This window comes from Bos grunniens, chromosome 11 (genome assembly GCF_055505025.1).
Source record: "Bos grunniens cultivar Pamir isolate PY7600 chromosome 11, Bosgru_T2T1.0, whole genome shotgun sequence".
Taxonomy (NCBI): Eukaryota; Metazoa; Chordata; class Mammalia; order Artiodactyla; family Bovidae; genus Bos; species Bos grunniens.
Window position 1 is genome coordinate 21,754,386 of NC_141175.1, and position 21,976 is coordinate 21,776,361.

The 21,976-nt window shown below is 46.4% G+C and overlaps 1 protein-coding gene across 11 annotated transcripts in view; it reads left to right on the forward strand.

Annotated features, from left to right (window-relative positions):
* LPIN1 (lipin 1) overlaps positions 1–21,976 on the forward strand; it is a 130,258-nt gene that overhangs the window by 88,398 nt on the left and 19,884 nt on the right. For 7 of the 11 annotated variants that reach the window (XM_086325630.1, XM_086325631.1, XM_086325636.1 and 4 more), the window contains 9 exons: positions 1,397–1,501; positions 5,043–5,172; positions 6,742–7,060; positions 8,061–8,154; positions 8,832–9,022; positions 10,044–10,137; positions 10,862–10,931; positions 14,487–14,579; positions 17,820–17,899. In XM_086325630.1, the coding sequence (XP_086181756.1) occupies positions 1,397–1,501; positions 5,043–5,172; positions 6,742–7,060; positions 8,061–8,154; positions 8,832–9,022; positions 10,044–10,137; positions 10,862–10,931; positions 14,487–14,579; positions 17,820–17,899 (1,176 nt within the window). The remainder of the gene's footprint in view (positions 1–1,396; positions 1,502–5,042; positions 5,173–6,741; positions 7,061–8,060; positions 8,155–8,831; positions 9,023–10,043; positions 10,138–10,861; positions 10,932–14,486; positions 14,580–17,819; positions 17,900–21,976) is intronic. The other 4 variants (XM_086325632.1, XM_086325637.1, XM_086325639.1 and 1 more) reach the window with 1 other exon arrangement.

The window sequence follows — 21,976 nt, forward strand, 5'->3', positions numbered from 1 at the left end:
GGGCATTAAAATTTCATGGTGGAGGGAGGTCTGTTAGGAAAGAAAAGATCTCAGGGGTCTGGCGAGAATGCAGCAGAGATGGGCAGCTCTGGTCTAGGTGACAGTGACCTTCTTGGGTTACACATGCTCCTAACGTGTTAGGTTTGCTTCTGGTGTCAGAGCCCCCAAGTCCTGGAACATGCTTCAGGGCTTCCCACCTGAAGTATACACCTCTCCCAGTTCCAGTTTGACTGGAGTGATCTCCTTAATGAGACTGCATGGTCATCGCCGTGCGTCAAAGTTGAGGTTGGAGAGAAACAGACGCATCACGTGATCGTGAATGGACAGCAGCCAGGGTAGGACTGGAGGCCTGTGGAGTCCCCTCCCAGGGGTCTGTCCGTCCTCAGGCCAGCCCTGTCCGGTAGAAACATAATGCTAAATACATATGTAATTTAAAGTTTTCTAGTAACCATCCTTAAAAAGTGTAAAGAAATTGATAACATTAATTTTGATGATCTATGATGTATTTATTAAAAATTATTTTCAAGTAATCGGATTTTTTTCAAGTCATCGTTTTGTAAAACACTGTGGAACTGTTTCACATTCTCATTTTCACAAGCCTTTGAAGTTGTGTATCTCAACATGTACAGACCCCCTCAGTTTGAACCAGTCACACATCAAATGCTCATAGCCCCATGCAACCTATGGCTATCTTGTTGGACTATATAGGTATAGACCTTTCTAGAACCTCATACATTCTCTCCCGTGGTCTGTGGAGTTATAACCCTAAGGAGGGAAGTACATAAGTACATAGTACTTTAGGAAGAAAATTATGTGGAATATTTAGAAGTCACTAATAGGTAGAAAACTCTGTTCAAACATTCTACATTAATTTTAAGCATTTAAAACAAATCCTTTAAACACAATCCTGAGTACGTTTCTCTGTCTTCTATGTTTTGCTCTATGAGTCCAGAATAATAACCATGTCAGGTGAGGTGATCTGATCATGGTTAAATGAAATTACAAATTAGAATAAATAGACACATATCTATACTTGGGTTTATGTGTTTTCTTTTAAGAGACAATTGCCAGCCCAGATTACCAAACCTTTTGGAGTATGTCATTTGATTAGGCACTAAACTCTGACCCAAGAAAAGCAATTCACTATGGGCCTGCAGATGAAACAGAAAGTGAAACGGGTGTCTTGGCAGTCGTCTGTTTTCATGGTTAAGAAGATCGTGTTGATTTCTCTGTGATTTCAACATGTGGTCCTCTGCCACTGTCAGCTGTCCAAGTACCTTCACCTTCTTATAGGTGTTATTGTGAGAGTAGTCAAATAACTGATAAGAAATTTTGTTTCATTGAATTGACCTCTGATTTCTCTTTCTTTTAATGTGGATCACGTGGTATGCCGTAGCCTGGTAGATTGCAGGAGGCCCCCCCCTCATCTGGCGGTTGCGGCCGAGGGCGGTCTTTCTAGCTCTTGCCCTCCACAGTCTTCCCACTTCCACGCTTCGGAAAGGTAGAGGGGTTATTTTCCCGCTGTGGATGTTTTTATAATAAAAACTTGGCTCTAACTCTTATAAATAAGTAAGTTTTGCCATTAACCAAATTACTTATGTGGAGAATCCGTATAGATTCTTGGAAGTGAAAATTTTGGTCTAACCCTTACCAATTTATTTATCCACTAACCAAATTACTTATGAAGAAAATACATATAGATTATTTCTTTTCCTTTCATTTTAAGCACTTGTAGATGGTTATATTTTTTTAAAGTACTTAAGTTTGACTCTGGAAATTAGGGTTAAGCATAGAGTCCTTTCTAATTTTGTGATGTGCTTTGAAAAATAGAATAAGGAATTGAAGATTGGGATATGATCTTTGTGTCTGGGGTTGTTCAACAAATAAGTTTACAAAACTTTTTTCAGATATCACTTAAGCATGTCTGCCTGCCCATTTAGTCACTCAGTCGTGTCCGACTGTGATCCCATGGACTGTAGCTCTCCAGGCAAGAATACTGCAGTGGGTTGCCATCCCTTCTTGAGGGGATCTTCCTGATCCAGGGATTGAACCAGGTCTCCTGCATTGCAGGCAGATTTTTTTTTACCATCTGAGCCACTAGGGAAGTCCTATCATTTAAGCATAAGGAGAGTTGTTATTGTAACTCAGTAAAGAGCTTATAGACTTTCTGAGTAATATGATCAGATGTGTCCACAGCATTTGTAGAATAGAATTTTGGAGAGTAGCGTAGGATGGACCAGAAGGTTCAGAATCCTAGGTTAGGGTAGGATGGACCAGAAGGTTCAGAATCCTAGGTTAGTGTAGGATGGACCAGAAGGTTCAGAATCCTAGGTTAGAGTTTTAATTTGATGCAGAAGTCATAGGTTCCTGCCTCCATTCCCTTGGAATTGCCCACACTTTGACCTGCCTGCTTTGTGAAAAATGAGCAGTGATGCCGTGATTAACTTCTGCCTGGGAAACTGGTTTTCTTTTTGAAGAACCAAGTCTCAGGATATATTTAATACTTCCCTCCCAGGTTATGGGTGCAGAACAAAGGCCATTTTAAAATGAGGTCAGCTAAGTTGTGAGCAGTTATATAACTGATGTGCCTAAATGGGATTTCAGCAAAAATGCCGATAGTGATTATGGCTAGTAAATGCATTATTGAAACAGATCAGTCAGTGTGACCTTGAAGCTTACTTTTTTGAACAACCTTTGATCTTGAAAGTCTCATATTCGATAATGGGCAATTTTGGAATCCTCTTTCTCGTCAGTCACACTCAGTGTCAGGAGTCTCTTCCCTCGTTTATGTCCCGTCTGTCTGAATTCCCTCAACACTCAGCACAGATGGTCCATGTGTATTTGGGTGCAGCGTCCTTCTGTGGGGCTGGTGTGGCTGGGGGCACGTGACTGAGGGGTGGTGCGCCCGGCGTATGGATCACACAGGGCTCGGTCCTTTGTGAATCTGAATTTGCCCACCTCAGCATCTCGATGGCTTGTAGCTTTCATCACAGGATCAGATGTTAAGAATTCTGGATTTGGGCAGGGTGATGGAGACCTGTGTTCAGTGTTTACATTCTCCTAGAGCAGGGATCCATAAACTACAGCCCGTGGCCCCAGTCTGGCCCACCCTCTGTTTCTTTAGTTTTATGGGGGCACAGCCAGTTTGTCCACATACTGTTTGTGGCTGCATTTCCACCACAAGGGCAGGCTCGAGTTGTTGCCACAAAGACCACATAACCCCCAGAGCCTGGAGTACTTGCTGTCTGGCCTCTTATAGAGGAAGTTTGCTGACACTTGGCTCCAGAGCAGGCTCAGCCTAGAGGGCTTTACTTTAGTGCAGTGGATACTGTTCCAGAGAATTGTTATAACAAAATAAAAAAATATGTTCCTTTTAAGCAAACAGTTTGAGGTTTGGGTGCTGCGCTGATGAGGGTAGGAAGCCAGTTACGATGGGCTTCCCCCTTGATGCCTCTGGAGAATCATCCAGGTCAGAACTGTTGGCACAAGGGCCCCTTGCTGGAGGCCACAGTGCTCCCTTTGCACATTTCATGGTCCTGAACATGTAATTCTGGACACCTTGGTGCCAGAAGAGCCTTGACCCTCAGGAGAAAAGCAGAATTAGGAAGCTGGAGGAAGCAAGAGAAAGGAGGTGATAAGCATTTTCTCTCTCAGATGTCTGGAAGACCCAGAGTTCCTTTCTCAGGGGGTAGCTTTCTGAAGGGCATACTGTGTGTGTGTGTGTGTGTGTGTGTAGAGGTGTCCCCTTGGTTACATACCCACAGTATGCGATCTCAGGCTCCTCCTCTCTGCAGACTGGCTACATCGAGCCTGAAGGCTGCCACATGCCTTTCCATGGATGGAGGGTGCGGATGCCAAGGGAGGAGGGACCAGCCCGTGTCTACTTCAGTGTGAAATGATGCAGAGAAGCATTGAATCTATTTGTCTGAAAGGCTGGACTAAAGACAGCCAGCGTCAGTTTAGCCATTAAAGGTCCCCGTCTGTCTGAGACAAGCTTTGGTTCATCTACGAGCTCGCCTTGTCCCGATAGGCAAGTTCTGTCCCCTCGAAGCTGATGTCTGACTCAAGCAGATACGTGAGACCAAGCACATGATGTGAGGTGCTTGAGAGAGCCCGTGTGAGGTGTGAGAGAAGGTGGAAAAGGAGAATTGCAGGGCTTTCTTTCTCACGTCATTAAAACTGTTGTCTGATAGGAAAGGGTATAGGAGATCAAAGACTGAAATAATCAAGTGGGTCTTTTTTTCTCATCCATATGTTGTTTAGAAGGCTCTAAGAATTTTGTGCCTAAATCGATGGTTTCTGTGGTTGGACAGAAGTAAGACAGCTTGGGTCTCAGGAGAGAAAAATATAGAAAACGTGGAGACCCGAATGCAAGTCACAACCACTTAAAAGCTCGTTTGAGAATTAAGCCTCATGCTGTGTTGTTGTAGGAAGAGTCTTAGCAAATAGGAATCTAGGAAGTATTTCTTGAAGATAAAATATTTTGCAGAATCTCAGCTCAGAGAGCCCTGCACGTTAGTGAGTTACTGGTAGCATCCAGCATTTGTGGTAAAGTTGACATATGATCCACTTCCTTGTTTTCAAAGTTGGTGCAGATGTATACATATCTTGATGGGTGCATGTCCGAGATGGCCCGGACCTATTTGCAGCTGCGTGAGAGTTGAGGAGTTTGGTTTGGAAATTGGGCTTGCCAGGAGCATTGAGATCAGAGAGAGGCCTGCAAAGATGGCAGCAAATTTTTTTCTTCCCTTTTCCATTTCATCTCTTTTTTTCCATTTCCCCCTTTTAAATGCTACTTCTCATCTTTACTTGGAATTTGGCAGCAGGCTGGGACAAGGTTACCCAAATGGGGGGTGCCTTCTCCTGGGCGCGTGTTCTGTCCGCTCCTGGTGGCCACAGAGGGGATAGTCACAAAGCTGTGGTCGCAAGGCAGTGGTGTGTTGGGGCCGTTTTCTAGGTTCTCTGAACCACAGAATGCTGGGCACAAAAACATTTCCAAAGTTTCTCTTCCCACTTTAATTTTCCATTTGTGTTTCCTTAAGTCCTTCAGTTTCCCGACCGTCAACACCTAAAAGCGATTCAGAACTGGTCAGCAAATCTGCGGATAGGACAATTCAGAAGAATAATCTAGAAATGCTCTGGCTCTGGGGAGAACTGCCCCAAGCCACAAAGGTAGGTTTTTTTTTTTCCTTCCTTATTTCTGCCATCCATCAAAGGTAGTTTCTGAAGACATGAAATGGTCACAATCTTTTCTTTCAAGAAATTTTATTTCATATTCCAATTTGTTAAAAGAATCTTGAACTATATTATGGTATTTCAAGCTGCTGCTGCTGCTAAGTCGCTTCAGTCGTGTCCGACTCTGCGTGACCCCAGAGACGGCAGCCCACCAGGCTCCCCCGTCCCTGGGATTCTCCAGGCAAGAACACTGGAGTGGGTTGCCATTTCCTTCTCCAATGCATGAAAGTGAAAAGTGAAAGGGAAGTCGTTCAGTCGTGTCCGACTCTTAGCGACCCCATGGACTACAGCCTACCAGGCTCCTCCATCCATGGGATTTTCCAGGCAAGAGTACTGGAGTGGGGTGCCATTGCCTTGGTATTTGTAAATACTGTAAGACCCTTAGAAGATGCTACCACCTCTTGTATCCCCAGTAAATCTTTGTGATGTGAATAAATAAATGAATGAGTAAGTGAAGACTGAAAGCATTTCTGTGATAACTCAAAGAGACAGCTCTTTGGAGAGTAGGTCTGTTGAGGCTGAAGCTGTGGGTTCATTCCCTTTCTAGGTTATATTTAGCTTTCATGGAAAATGCTGATTTCTCTGCCTATAAGCGGTCGTGCTGACCCAGCCAGCCATCTTTACAAATGCACGTCACCTGTTGCTGGAGAAACGGCACAAATGTGCAAACCCATCACTTTTGGCAAAACAGTTCCGGCCACAGATGCACTATTGCATTGTTTTCTTCTGTGCTTGAAGCTGTAGGATCAGATGCAGAAATGCATACCCGCTCCCCACTTTCCAGCCCACAAGCTGCGTTTTGATTTCTGTTGGATAAATCTTTTCCATAACTGGAAACTCCTTGGAGAGTTAGCGTCAGAAATGCCCCTTTCCCACTCATGGGAACCAGCCACCAAATCTGCCCTTGTTCACTTATGTTTTGGGGGTGGACTTCATTGAACTGTAACACACATGCAGAGAAACACCCAGATCCTGAGTGCCAAGATGGAAACATCTTCACACACTTCACACAGGTGAATGTGTCCACGTGACCTGCACCCAGACCAGGACTAAATCAGAACTTGAAAGCCCCCCGACCCTTTGCAATTACTGTTCTGACGCCTCCCCCCCCAATAATGATAAACCCAATCTTGACTTTATAGCAGAGTTTAGTTTTGCAAGGCTCGCCCTGTTACCATGTGTCATAATTCACTTTCAGCACCTTGATCGCCCTGTGGTGTGAATATATTCCCCTTTCTCCCGCTGGACACTTGTGTTAGATTGGTGGTCTCATTCACTCACCTACTCACTCCCATTTGTTTTCTATGAAAGTTCATTTGCTTTGGAAACACGATCCTTGGTTTCCAGACCTTTCAGCAGGTATGGGAGTCACCAGGTGCGCCACCCCCTCCCACCCGCTAAGGCTTCACTGTGTCCTGTACAGTTGTGCCTGCCCAGGGCCCTTTGGTTGACTCGACTCTTCTCTGACCTTTTCTCTCTCCCTCCCTCCCTACCCCTTTGATCCAGTCCTCGCCACACAAGATGAAAGAGTCCAGCCCGTTGAACAGCAGGAAAATCTGTGATAAAATGCACTTCCAAGCCATCCACAGTGAGTCTTCAGATGCGTTTAGTGACCAGTCGCCAACACTGGTCAGGGCATCTCCGGTGCAGCCACTGCTGGAGCAGAACAAGCCGCAGACAGAGATACAGTTTGTGAACGAAGATGATGTCGAGGCCTTGGGAGCAGCGGCCCCCCCTTTACCCACGATTGAGGAGCCCAAAGCCCCTTCTGCCAACACTGCCCCAGTAGCTGCAAGCAAGACAGACTCGCCTTCCAGGAAAAAGGGTGAGAAAGCCAACGCTTCCCAGTGCCTTCCTGTGCACTGGGGGCTCTGCCCACCACAGTCTCTCCCCCACCCCAAAGTTCAGGATTCTTCAGAGGGGAGACAGGACATCTCTCCTGTTCAGTCCCTTGCCCTTTTGCTGAATATGTGTTTTCTCAGAATTGAGTTGTAGAAAGTCTAACCTGAAGGAGGCCTCGGGGATGGTGCAGTGATCCATCCCCGCCGCCCTCCACTGTACAGGCCAGGGATGCTGGGGTCCCCCACGCTGGGACTGCACCAGACACTGATGATGAAGCCAGTCTGCACCCCGCTTTCCTTGCCCCTGGTTTCCCTCTAGTGCATCGCCCTGTGCTAATTTCTGCATGCCATGTGTCACTGTTTCAATGATTACTTGTTTGTTTTTTTGCCTGACTTCTGTACTAGAACATATGTGCTCTGTGAGGTCAAGAATATTTCTGTCTTTTTACCTGTTTCCTTGGTGTTTCGTATAGTGGTTGGCGCATGTGGGGGCTCCATACATGTAGTCAAATGCCCACCTGGCTGCCTGTCCAGACCAATGACATGAAGCCCCATCTGTTGGCCACATGGCTTTGTGCACAGTGGTTCTAGTCTGTATGAACCGATGATGTAATTCTTTGGCCACAGTAAACTGGAAGGCTGCAGTCTTGGTGCCCAGGGGCCAACGATGTGCCATTCAGGAGGCTTCAGAGTACTGATGTGGAAGTGCTCAGTGAAAGCTTTACTGTTTAGTGATAATAATAACAAACCAGTACCGATAATAATAAAAATAACCATCACTGTGTCAGTGTGCTGAGTGCTTAGTACCTCTCAGGCCCCTCCCAGCTGGGGAGCTGAGGCTCACTGAAGCTACCTGACTCACTCAGTGGACCCTTCTGAGTAGATCTGCACACGGTGCTCAAGTGCTCTTTCTAGAGAGGCTCAGAAGTCTGTGAGGTTGCATCTGAAGAACGGTGCTCTGACCTGACCCGTGTGCCCTTTCAGACAAACGAAGCCGACACCTGGGGGCTGACGGCGTCTACTTAGATGACCTCACAGACATGGATCCTGAAGTCGCTGCCCTGTATTTCCCCAAAAAGTAAGAGCCCTTTTTATGCTTCCTATCGTTTTGTATATGTTAACCTGGGAGCTGCTTTTTCCTTATATTTGATTAGAAAGTGAGTGAGAAAAAGCTGCAGGAGTCCCACGTTTTACCCTGAGGAGCAACCGGTCAAAGCACGAACCCTTTGTAGACGTGGGGGCATGGCTGTCCACCCCTCCTGGGACGGCTTTTGAGTCGGGGCACAGGCTCGAGGCCATCTCCCCAGGTACACCAAGGTGGTGTTGCAGCGGTCAGTGATCCTCATCCCAGATCAGCTATGCACAGCCCTGCCCCTCCCCAGGGCAAGTCTCCTGGGACCTCGGGGGGCCCCCTTCTGGGATTCCCATCATTTGTGGGGAGTCCTGGCTCCACAGAGGGCGTGACAGGACGGTGGCCTCTTGGGATGGCATGCTCTCTCTCTTCATCAATTCCAGTGTATTTGGGAGAAAAACGCAGGGAAGTGTAGGGGTTAAAAATGGTTATTTTTCCTCCTAAGGTCATTCATGTAGCTCGTGTGCCTGCCATGGCGCCTTAGTGAGGGTCTGCTGGGATGACACCATTTGTCCCTCTGACTGCCGGGGTCACCTGACATCTGAGTGAGACATCCCCCCCGCGCCCCGCACCCCAGGCTTGGGAAACCCTCCTCACAGCCCCTCCCACTCCTCTCCTTCCAGCGGAGACCCTTCTGGGCTCACGAAACCCACCAGCGACAACGGAGCCCGCTCCGCCAACCAGTCCCCTCAGTCCGTGGGCAGCTCTGGCGTCGACAGCGGCGTGGAGAGCACGTCGGACGGCCTAAGAGACCTGCCGTCCATCGCGATCTCCCTTTGCGGGGGCCTCAGCGACAACCGGGAGATCACCAAAGGTACCGCGGGGCCGCCGCCATCTTTGAGCCGGCAGCGCCCCCTGGTGGCCGCCGGCTGCACCGGCCCGAAGTCCTGGGCTCATGAAGGAGCGCACGTGACTCATTGTGGCTCAGCACCCAAATGTTGCTGCGGCTGGCTGACTGACCGCAGTGTCACATGCACACATGCACGCACGCACGCACGCACACACACACACGCGGCCCCAGGCGACAACAAGGCCACTGGGGTCACTGGTCGTCAGGCGTGTTTGAGCATAGCTTGTGTCCGTCCTGCAGTGGGGTGGGGCCCGGGGCTGGTGGCAACGTCAACACTGGGAAAAGAGTGGGTAGCAAGTGTACAGAAACGCTGGAGGAGGGAGGGGTGTCCGAGCGAGCCCTGGACCCTTCCTGGCTGTGTCAGAAGGGTGTCTCAGGGTTGGCTTAGGTGATCTGAGTTAAATCATAGCCCCCACCCTATTTTTATCCCTAGTTTCCTAGGATCTCATGCTATTTACATGGTGAGGTGGCCCTGAGACCTCCAGAGAGTGCAGTCAGCCATTCTAGCTGATGACTCCTAGACCAGACTCCTAGACCCTAGGTGTCCCCCCCTGCTTTAGGCAGGTCACTGAGCTTTCATTCATGACTTTGTCCATCCTCATGACTACTGGTGAGGAGGTGGGTGTGGAAGTTCACACCAATGACTATGACTTCAGACCCGGGTGACCATACCTTGAGCTCCAGTCGTCTGCTTCTGCATGGGCCTGTGTTTATGGTGTTTGCCACATGCCTGCTCCCGTGTAAACACATGTGCCCTGATTAAGGGTGCACTTGTCCCCCATCCTCTGACTGCCCCCATCTCTCTTCATTTCTGCACAGACACAGCCCCCCAAACTAACTGAAGGCCCCTTGACAAATAAATTTGATAGGATTGTCTGCATAGCTGGATGGCATAAACTCTCAGAAGATACTTGTGAGGGAGTGAAAACAGTCCTGGTGTTTGTACTAGATCTTCTTTGTATTCCCCCCTCCTTTGCCTTCACAGACGCATTTTTGGAACAGGCTGTGTCATATCAGCAGTTTGCGGACAACCCTGCCCTCATTGATGACCCCAACCTCGTGGTGAAGATCGGAAATAAGTAAGTTCCTCCCGAAAGTCATTTCAGCCGTCGTGTGATACCCGTTCAGCTTCAGCTTCTCTGCTGTAGAGACCTGGACAGTAACCTTTAGAAATGTATAAATCTAAGTCTTTGTTAAAAATCTATTATTGTCTCTTCACTATTGGCAAAATGCTGCATCACTTATATGGTTAGAACGTTGATGTAACTGGATCCTGTGGGGCTTGCATTAGGCTGCACCAGATTTTACAGTGGGACATGTGACGTCACAGCCCTGGCCTCTATCACAAGATAGACCGTGCACCCGTCCCTTGAAAGCTTTGTTGTCTGAGGTCAAGGGATGTGCACGTATTTTTACAGGCTGTTGGCAAACTTTTCCCCATTAGAGGAAGCCACAGGTGTTTACGTGTTAACTGAGGGTCCTCGTTTCCTTTTCCCTGAAGTGTGGGCAAGAAATGCTCCAGCACATCAGTGGCTTGATGCCCAGCGGGGCGTGGGCTGCTCTCAGCTGGCCACTGGGTCACCTGCCATGTCGTTTGTCCTGTTGCCACAGTGGCCGCTGGGAGTTTGGCTGGAGGAAGGGCTTCTGTAAGGGTGGGGCATGTGGCAGCTGACCTGGGGTGTTTGCCACAGTACTGGGCTCTTTAAGGACCCTCTGAACGTCCAGAGCCTCACATGACCGCTTCTCGGGACATTAGAGGTCTGAGCCTTGGTCTTCTGACCGCTTTTCCTTGTTTCACGTCAGATACTATAACTGGACGACAGCCGCGCCTCTGCTCCTGGCCATGCAGGCCTTCCAGAAACCATTGCCAAAGGTGAGCTTTACCATGAGAAAGAAAAGGGACATGAAAATGATGGCTCGCTGAATCTGGGGGATTGGAATTTAGCTTTTATTTTAGACTTCCCTGGTGGCTCAGACGGTAAAGGGTCTGCCTACAGTGCGGGAGACCTGGGTTCTATCACTGGGTTGGGAAGAAACCTGGAGAAGGAAATGGCAACCCACTCCAGTACTCTTGCCTGATAAATCCCATGAATGGAGGAGCCCGGTAGGCCACAGTCTATGGGGTAACAAAGAGTCCGACACAACTGAGCAACTTCACTTTCTTTCATTTTCTTTAGAAACCATGAGGTTAATTACACTGTGCTGGTTGGAAGTTCATGGGTATAAACTGCAGGGGTCTCCCTTGCACTTTGAATGTCCTTCTCCCTTCTCTCATCAAAGCAAAAGCTCCCAGTGGAGGCAGCGCCAGACCGAGTCCTGCCTCTCCAGGATTCCTGTCCCCGCACCTGGCATGCCAGGGACACAGATGGGGGCAAAGCAGGTGGATGCTGAGCCCAAGGGTGATGAGGGTAGAAGGATGAAGGAGGGGAGCAGGGTAGTACTATACCAGACACCAGGTGCCCACACTCAGGCCTGGCTCAGCCAGGAAGCAGGCTAGGGGCTGATTGGCCAAGGAGGAGCAAGTGGGCAGCTCCTGGCTGCACCTGAGAGCAGGTGAGCAGCTGCATAAAAGAGCCAGGGTGACAGGCAGATGCACTGCAGCAGCCCACCATGCCCGTGTCCTCCCCCTGCCGGTTCCCCAGGCCTCTCCTGGAATTGATCGCTTTCCAGCATTGGGTCTTTGTTCCAAATGCTCCATTCTTTCGGCTGCAGAGCCCACATCTCACACTTGCATCCTTCACATGCTTAGCAAAGGCTTTGTGCTGCTGTGGATGTTGTGGCTTGTCAGGTAGATCTCATACCTGAGGGTCGTGCAGGTCTATTTTGACTTTGTTTAGCTCACGTTCTCTCCTTTGTGGCTGTGTGTGTGCGTGTGTGCACATGCTTTGGGATCGTGACTGTATCTTTCATGGAGCTTTATCTGTGAGTATTCTTTGTGGACTGAGCTGAGGGCCTATGCTCCAGAGTGGGTTCTGTTTTGTCCTTGGCAGGTTCTGTACAGTGTTTGTGGCCCAGGGCAAGTTTTTACAGTTCTTACAAATCAATGAGAAGAAAGACCAGTGCAATAGAAATTTACTGATAAAGGCTATATAGTTCACAGAAAAAGAAATACACATGACTGCTAAACTTAAAGAAATTAGTCTTTGTGGTAGGCAGCCTAAATATTGTACAGGTTGTCAGTAATTTTTTGGACTCTGTTTTTGGCATTTATTTAATAATAGAAATTATTTTTATGCAGAGACTTCATCAATCTTATCTTTTGAGGCTGCTAGGTTTTGTATCACACTTGGAATGGCCATGCTTGCTTCCCATTTCCAAAACTTATGAAAATATGCCCTGTCTTTTCTTCCAGCATTTTCTTAAATCTTTGATCCATCTTGATTTTATTTTGAAAGTCATGAGTTGAGGTATCAGAAATGAAATCAGTTTTTTTTTTTTTTCCCCAGCTGGTTATTGAATCAGGATGCTTTGGTTGCAGGAAACAGAGTGACTACAAGTGACTGGAATAACAGGGGTTTATTATTTGACATAATAAGAATCTTAGAGGTTGGTAGTTTCAGGCTGGATGAAGCTGGATGAAGCTGGATGAGCCTTTCTGATTTTCCTGGCTTCCCCGTTATGATCCCAAGATGACTGTTTTATCCAACAGCTCCTCATATAAGTGTCCAAAATAGGAAGGATGGAGACAGGCTTCTCACATTTAATCGGCCACAGTTTGGTCACATGATCACCTCTCAGCCGGTTGTTGGCAACACAATGGAATGGCCATGAGTGGTGCAGAACAATCTAAGTTTCTCCCCCCAGACTTGAGCCTGCCTTCATGGAACATAGTGCAGTGTGATTCCTGAGCAGAGTTTTGGCTGTGATGGTGAGAACCAAAGGGGTGGTTCACCCAGGGAGTCAACTGAGAGGGTCATGGTTGGCTCCCTAATTATCTCCATACCTTTCATTATATAACTCTCTACCCATTGATACGCAATTACAACTTGATCTTACATTACATCCCCTGTGAATTTAGGGTTATTTCTGGATTTTGTCTTCTGTTCTAATAATATGTTAAATTATGTCCCAAGACTGCATTCTTTTAATTACTGTAAGTTTTAAATATATTTTAATATCTAGTAAGGCTTATGCCTGAGCTTCCCAGGTGGCACTAGTGGTAAAAAACCCACCTGCCAATGCAGGAAATATAAGAGACATGGGCTCAATCCCTGGATTGGGAAGATCCCCTGGAGGAGGGCATGGCAACCCACTCCAGTATTCTGAAGCGGCATAGCACACACACATGCCAGGCTTATGTCTACTTATTTTCAGTTTTCTTGGCCATTTCTGTTTGTTTTATAAATGAACTTTCCAACCAGTTTGTCTAGGTTTGAAAATAATCCTGTTTTTTTTTTTTTCAAATTGGAATTTTGTTTAATATATGGATGAAATAGAAATAGGAGGAGTAGGGTAATTGACATCTTTGTGAATTGTCCTGTTCATGAATAGGGAGGGCTTGTTCAGTGTATTCAGGTTTTCTTTTGTGTCAGGTAGGGATTCTTAAATGATAAAAAGAAGCACACTTCAGGCTAAATACGTGAATTATTTATCTTTCCACTTACCTGCAACTTGTTTGGTTGAAAGACAATTCTCTCATTACTAGCTGAGGTATTAGTGCCTGAGAGTTCCATAAACCAAAGAAGGGAAATTAGATAATATTTACTTTGGTACTTGAATTAGCCTCAAGGTGACTATTTTGTTCTTTAAAATATGTAGAAAATTGTTACTATTTTTTAAAATGTATTGAAGTACAACTGATTTACAAAGAATATTACTAATTAATATTTAATCTCCTATTCAACTTGCATTTATTTAGGACAAGAGTATGGATTTTCTTTTTTAATATTTGAGCTTTTAAGTCAAATGCATCTATGAATATTCAGTTTGCCCAAATTTGGAAATTTACATCTACTAAAAAGATCCCATGCATTTTACTTTTTGTTTAAAACTTTGCCTTGTACCTCATATTAATCATTTCATTTTTCATTTTATAATCAATCATCTTATTGAGAATAACAGTATCTTAATCAGTAAACCACTTTAATTTGAAAACTTGCTGTCTGACTAATCACTAATGATTTTCAATGCTTTCTTTTTCTGTTGTTGTTGTGTTGTATTTTATTTGTTGTTTGTTTATTCCTTTAACATCTTCTTAAGTCTTCATGCCTAAGTTACCTTAATGTAATTTTGGATGCCATTAGGTTTTGCTTCTCGAAAATTTTTAATCCACAAATAGTATGTCGTGTTTTCTCTGATTTGTCTTTGTTTTTTCTTTCTTTTTTTTTTTAATCTTTCTTTAATTTGCATGTGCGTGTCTTTTGGTTTGAATGTGCTAAGTTGATCTTTTTTTGGTTCCATTATTTATGTTACCATCCATTTAAAACAGGCCACGGTGGAGTCTATCATGAGGGATAAGATGCCCAGAAAGGGAGGAAGATGGTGGTTTTCATGGAGGGGAAGAAACACCACAATCAAAGAGGTAAGCTTGGAAAACACAAGTGTTTCTGCCTGGCTCAGCAAGGGCTTGCGTGTCAGTGAGCAAAGCCGTCACACTGAGCCAGGAGCCAGCTCTGCCACCATGCAGGTGAAGGCAGCGCAGAACAAGGGGAGGTGGAGAAGGACCGGGATGGGTGGGCAGAGATGGCCTCACATCCTGGCTCTGTTACCTCTCCGCTTGGAGAGTGTGGTCAGGTCACTCCTGCTCTGGAACGTTTCTTCATCTATAGAAAAGAGAGATTTAACCTGATTTTTTTTTTTTTAATGTTTAAGTAAAATATCTTCCTGTTGCTCATGAGAACAGTTTTAGCAAGGCAGACTTATAGCATAGACTGATTCCTTTTAGTCATTTCATGTCAATAGCATGTCTAAAATATACATGACTTTGGTTTCTGTTTCTATAAACGCTTATACTTTTCTTCAGACCTTTGCCAGCCTCTCAGCCTATTTCTGGAAGTAGTTTCTTTCTTGGCTTCCATGTCAGTGTGTCCACCTGTCCCCCAACCCCCTGCCCCAGGGGCTGTTTATCCTCTGGCTCAGCTGCTGTACAAGTGGGTCCTCAGGCTTACCTGGTGGTGGCTCAAACAGTAATGAATCTGCCCGCAATGCGAGAGACCTGGATTTGATCCCTGGGTTGGAAGGATCCCTGGAGGAGGGCATGGCAGCCCACTCCAGTATTCTTGCCTGGAGGATTCCATGGACAGAGGAGCCTGGCGGGCTACAGTCCATGGGGTCGCAAAGAGTCAGACACAACTGAGCGACTAATACTACTACTGTTACAGGGTTGTCTTAGGAACCTCTCTTCTTCAAAGACTGCCTGTTATTCCCCAGGCAGCCTCACCCACGCCTATACAACGACTCCATTTTTATTAACCAAGAAGGTATTTTATAATTCACATTAATTTATCAAATACCCAGCTAGGTAGATGTCACCACGTGGATGCTTCAGCTCTTCAAACTCGTCATTTCTAAAATCAAACTGATGGTTTTCTCGAGAGTTCTTCCTTTGCTGGACCACATTCAGAAAATGATACCACTGTCCGTCCGTAAGCTAATACTTCCTTTTTCCCTCACCCCTCTTTTCAGTTTATCATCCAGTATGTTGCTCCCATTTTCCATTTCTCTCCATCTTCACCCCCAAAAATCTAGGTTGCTATCTTTTTCCTAAGATTGCTTGCAAATGGTCCATTTGTATCCACTCTTGCCTTTTCTTCTTCCTCATTCTCCGTAGTTGCCTTGGTCTTTTTAGGGTAACAGTCCCATTTATATTACTCCTTTCTTAAAAGCTTTTAGTGGATTCCCCGATTCTTAAAGACCAAAATCCTTAATATGGTCCACAGGCCTTGTGTATCCTGGCCCCTGGTTCCCTGCAGAGTCTCCTCTTCTGCCGCCTCCCCCGCCCTCTCTGCTGTGGTGTCATTTCTACCCCAGGACCCTTGCACGTGTTACTTTCTCTGCCTGGTGTCCTTAGGACCCCTCTCATCCCTTTCTCTTAGTTATCTAGCATCTTAAATGGCCCTTTCTTGGCAGGTTGATCTGGTCTGCTGTTCTCTGCCCTCATGGCCCTGCCTGTGAACTTTTCCTTCACAAATTTTGCCAGCATTTATAATTATACACTGATTAGTGTGGCTGTTTAATTAACCCTCCCTTCCCTTCCAGACCCTAAACTCCATGAAAACAGAGACCACGTATGGCTTTGATCCCTGTGGTCTCCCTAGGACCCAGATGGACCCAGAGCAGATATTAGAAGGAATGCTGATCATACTTGGAATATAGTGTGAAAAAACCCTGAGGACAATAGCTGAGTTGGTTGTTACAAGAGTGAAAAAAAAAAAGCTCAGATGCTCAGTTTGTTTATTTCATTACTTCAAAGGGAAAGAGTCTGTTGGAAGTGTTTTTACCAAGATAACACCATTTTAGGGTGTTTTCTGGTAGCATCCCTGAGCTTTTTATACCCTCATTTCCTCCAAGAGGGTATAAACATGTTATAGCTAGCGTTCACTTTACTTTAGGAGACTTAAAGTGGAAAAGGCTTTTCTGATTCCTTTACTAGAGAACAGAACGTTCTAGAATTTAGACAGAAGGCTATTTTAGGGACCTATTTTTTTTTTTTTGCAGAGTATCTAGAGTCTCATTAGTTGGAATTGAGGGGAATGCCAGCATAAAATGATGAAGAGTTATGAAATATCTTTTAAAAACACTAAACACTTTTCAGATAGACGTGTATTTTTGAACAAGTCTAATAAAGAATTGTTAATAGCAGTGGCTAAGTTACCTGCCTCAATAGATAGATTAAACATTACTGGGCCTCTTTTCATATCATTTATCTGCCTGCTTATAAAAGCTAAAGAATTTTTGAAAATAGCTTGGACCCATCATATGTTAAGCTAGTCACCATGTTATATTGTTTCTGTCACTCATTTTCTTTATCAACATTAAATGCATTAACCTTCCTGCAGATCGAATGACTATAGATAAGGAGATGTGACTGTAAAGCCTTTGTCCCTTGACACGTCCGTCTGGCCTGTGATGACTTCCTGCGATGTCTGCTGGCAGGTGGATGTCTTCTCCCTCCCCTGCCTGCTGTAGGCCAGGCTCTGGGTTTATGTGTAGAATCTCTGTGGTCCTTCCGACACTGTTAGGAGCTGCATGTCACCACCCTTGCCTTGCTGGTGGGAAAAAGAAACTCTGAAACATTCCATCACTTGCCTGAGCTTTTTAAGCCAGAGAAGCAGGACTGGCCCAGAGCTCTCAATATTCCAAAGTGCTGGCAGTACATTAAGGGAGCATCTTCTATTAAGAGCACACGGGATTGAAAAAGAGAATGCATCCATGTTTTTCTCAAGCAAAATATGGTGTGAAAATATTTTCAGGCACTTCTATCAGCAATTAGAAGAAAATATTTTGAAAGCCCCCGCGTATCCAAGCAGCCCTTGATAAAGCATTTGCATAAGCTGCCGTGATTATGGAGCCTTGGTTTGGTGCCACAAACGCTTATGGAAAACAGACTTATTTTTGTCAAAAATGTTTCTCAGCTCGATTGTAGACGACAGCTAAGCAAAGGAATAACTAGGACCCTTCCATCCCTGGGGGTGGGGTGTTCCATTGGGGAAGGCATGGGGGCCCTGCCCTGGACTTCAGGGAGCCCCTCAGGGAACACCTGCTGTCACGCAGGTGGTTTCCCTTTGCTGCGTCCATGATTCTCTGTCGTCTTCTTCTCCAGGAAAGTAAGCCAGAGCAGTGCCTGGCGGGAAAGAGCCACAGCACCGGGGAGCAGCCGTCACAGCTGGGCATGGCCACCAGGTACAGTGCCAGTCATCTTGGGGTGTTGTAGCCCCTGTCTGTGTCCAAAGTCAAGGCACACGCCCCACAGATGCTGATACGGTTCACTGCATTAGCTTGGGCCTTGAATTTAGACAGATCTCGGTTGCAGGCCTGGTGCTCTGTCATTTACTCAGTGACCTGGAGTAATTTACTGAAATTGATCTTCTCATAAATCAAATGGAAACACTCCATAGATACTGACTTTCCAAAGTGAATGAGATAATGTCACAAGAGCATTCCTCATGGTCTTGGAACGTGATAGCCCTCAGTCTGCAGAAGGTAATAACAAGGGTTGTGGTGATAAATAATGATATGGGTGATATGGGGATGATGTGAAAAGTGCCCCTTTTGCAGGAGCTTGCCTTTCTCTATGGTTCAATCACATACTAGGACTTATTATGTTAAATATTGATAGGGATTCATATTAACTTGGCCTAGCAGACATTAGAATTTGATAATACTTATCCACATTAGTAGTATTTTATCTTCAGGGTAACCTGCTTGTTATGTGTTTTTGTTTTGATGCTATGGGATTTGAGGGTAACTCCTCTGAGGACAGTGCCATCAGCCACTAATTTGATGGTGTTATTATATCAGTATTGAGTGATCTGATATATTATAATAACTTTACTGATGACCTCACCCTTATAGTATTCCTGTGCTGAAGAGAACCAGGATTGCATTTCTTATTTACAGGCAGAAAATTCTGACATATTCATTGAAGGCAAGCTGCCTACCTCCATCCTTTTATACCTCGGAGGCCAAGCCAGTGCCTGACTCAGAGTAGGCATGCCTTAAGTGTACTGTCACTGAGCCAATGAGATTTTCCCAACCTATTGTTTCCTGGGGAAGGCAGGCTTAGCTGTCCAGTCCTTGGCTTCCTGGCCATAGCTCTGTATATGAAATGATGTCATTTCTAGAATTCATTGTTGGAACTAGAAATGCATGTAGGTGTCACGAAGGAGACAGTCTGATTTCTTTATTGTCCTCTGTGTGAGAAGAGTGTGTAGGACTGGATAAAACTGCATGGCAGGGCTGGCTCTCAGCTGGGCTGTTTTTGGAGGACACCGTTTCTGTTCCTTCTGATGGTGCCCGGCACGGCCCCTTCCCACCCGCCCCCGTGCAGGTCTGCCCTGGAGAAGGGAGAAAGGTTGATGCGCTTGTGTGTTTCTTTTCCATTCTTCACCCTCTGTCTCTTGCTCATTCTCTGGGGAGGGGCTTTCCAGCACGATTATCTGGATACCTTCCTGACCCAGAATTTTAAAAAATATATTTTATTTATTTATTTGGCTGCACTGGGTCTTGGTTGCAGCATGCCGAATTTTGGTCTTCATTTTTGGCATGCGGGATATTTTTTTTTAATTGTGCCATGTGAACTCTTAGTTGCGGCATGTGGGATCTAGTTCCCTGATCAGGGATTAAACACTGGCCCCCTGCACTGGGTGCACAGAGTCTTAGCCATCGGACCACCAGGGAAGTCCCCCGACCTGGAACTCTGAGTGTACCTTGAGTGAGTCTGGAAGGGAGAGGGCAGGTGTGTTCAAGATGGAGCTCGGGCTAAGAGTGCACAGTCCTGAGCAGGTAAGGCGGTAACCAGATAGGAAGTCAGTGGGTTTTTGGTAAGTAGTTGTTTGAAGCAGCAGGCTGTACACAGCAGGCTTTGGAGTCAAGCAGATCTGGCTTGAAGTCCTGGCTTTGGGCAATTTCCTTCTGAATCTGAGCTAAGGAACAAGAATGATGTCCATGCCGAGAGAAGCCCAGGCAAGGAGACAGGAGCAGAGATGCCACCCTTCTGTCCCAAGCAGTTTAACCCAGCAGTTAAAACTGCTGCACTGGAAATGCAGGGAACATTTTGAGAACCTCTCTGTCCCACAGTAGTTTCCAAGCACAAGAGGCAGCGCGAGCTGGGACTCTAATCTTTGGCAAATCATCAGCCCCTCAGTGTTTCTTCCGTCATCTTGGAAATGCGCAGGCGACTGACACACAACCCGTACAAGTTGGCTCATCAAAGCTGAGCTCACAGCTTCATGGGAAAGGAGGTTCAGAGTGTGAAACCAAAGAGGGCCACGCGGGCTGTGCCTGCGTCAGGAGGGTGGCTCTGTAGGACTCAGGCTTGTCCTAACTGTGCAGTTGCAAGTGTTTTAAAATTATACAGCGCAGTACGAGCCAAACGCAGGATGTCAGCCAAGTCCAGCCTGCGATATGCCAGTCTCAGACCTGGGAACAGCAGGCCAGGGGCTCAGAGAGATTTAAAAGGAGGGATAGAACACAACAGCGGCTGGTATAGGGTCTGTATTCTTCCTTCCAGCAGCAGTGTGGTGGCTCCTGGAGGCCGTGGAGTGGGCCGAGGCTGTGCCTAGCAGCAGGTCACTTCTGCTGCTCTTCCCCAGTTGGGAGATCAGCTGATAGTTTGTCTAAAGCGTTTTGGATCTTCTTAGTATCTGATACGATCTGCTTTGGCCACCTGATGCAAAGAACTGACTCATTTGAAAAGACCCTGATGCTGGGAAAGATTGAAGGTGGGAAGAGAAGAGGACAACAGAGGATGAGATGGTTAGATGGCATCACTGACTCAATGGACATGAGTTTGAGCAAGCTCTGGGAGTTGGCAGTGGACAGGAAGCCTGGTGTGCTGCAGTCCATGGGGTCTCAAGGAGTCTGACATGACTGAGCGACTGAACTGAACTGATAGGATCCTATTCAAGTGTTGACACAAACGCTTTGCCCAGTTAGATAGAAATAGACTATTGACCACTCTGAGTTAGTCATGCTACGTATACTTCTTTACAAAACCTGAGAAATGAAGAACTGACTCTTGGCGAAAAGGATTTGAGATTTTGAAAAGCCTTCTTACGAAGTTCTCCTGAGCAGTATGCATCTTTTCATTTTACTGGCATCCTCATCTGCTAATTAGATTCATGCAATTGCCTAGGGAAAAAAAATGTTGGAGTGCTCTCCTAATTGACAGACTTGTGATTGACAGAACAGTCCTTGAAGTCTCGTAATTGAGCAAACAGCTCGTCACCATGCAAGTCATTAAAATACCATCGGAACCTGTACACTGACAAGTGCGAACTTCAGTGTTGTTCACAGCTCCTCGGCTGAACACAGATACTTGAGTGAGATGAGGCCTTTTGTTTTTTTGCCTGTCGCTTCTCACAGATAGCGCAAAGCCAGTGACATTAGGGACCATTGCAAGAGGAGGGGGCGGGGGCGGCCAGGTCCAAGGGGGACACGACCTCGCCCCCAGCCGGCACTGCCAGCTCAGGTGTACGGCTCCTGTCTCAGTTTCTGTCTCTGTGTTTTCCTTCCTGTGCTCCCTCAAACGAGGCTTGCTGCACCGATCGAGGGGTTTGGGGTTTTGTCTTAAAGCGGCAGATGGAGCTGAGAGCTCACCCTCTTGGCTTGCTCATCGCCAGCAGTGGCTCATGTCAATCTGTAGTCACTGAGAGCTTCGGTTCACGTTTGGATCTCATTTCCCTCCGAACTGTCTGCATGGAACATGAACATTACCCGATTCAACAAGGGGCCTGTAGCTGCCTGTCCTAGGTTCCCACCCGGGCTCTGTTCAGGCTGCTTTGGCTCCAGGACCACGTGTACCTGTCTGTCTGAAACCTCTAGGCTGTTGGTTCAGAAGGGTCAACATCGCTCTTAGAATCGGCAAGGGTTGGGATGGAGAGGGGCTTTTGAGTCATTTTACAGATGAGCCACGGAAGCCCGGGGAGGAATTCTGTGGTTGTGAGGCTTTTCCTGGGATGCGTATCTGTCTGTTATCTGCTGGCTCCTGGGATCTCTTGCTGCATGGGATGCTATTTGCTTCCCTTTGCTTTAAGGTGAGGAAATCAAGCCAGAGAGAAAATAGTCTGAACAGGAAAACACAGCTTGAAGTTCCTGCGGTTCAAACCTGGGCTTCCCAGGTCTCTACTCTACCAGGAACCCGTCCTCGGTGTCAGGGACATTGATTTGTCTACATGTGGCTTAGCCCTGCCATGGACCAATCAGGATTCTAGCCTGTGTGCTCTGTCTCCGTGGACATAGCTACCTGTCCCCACCCTC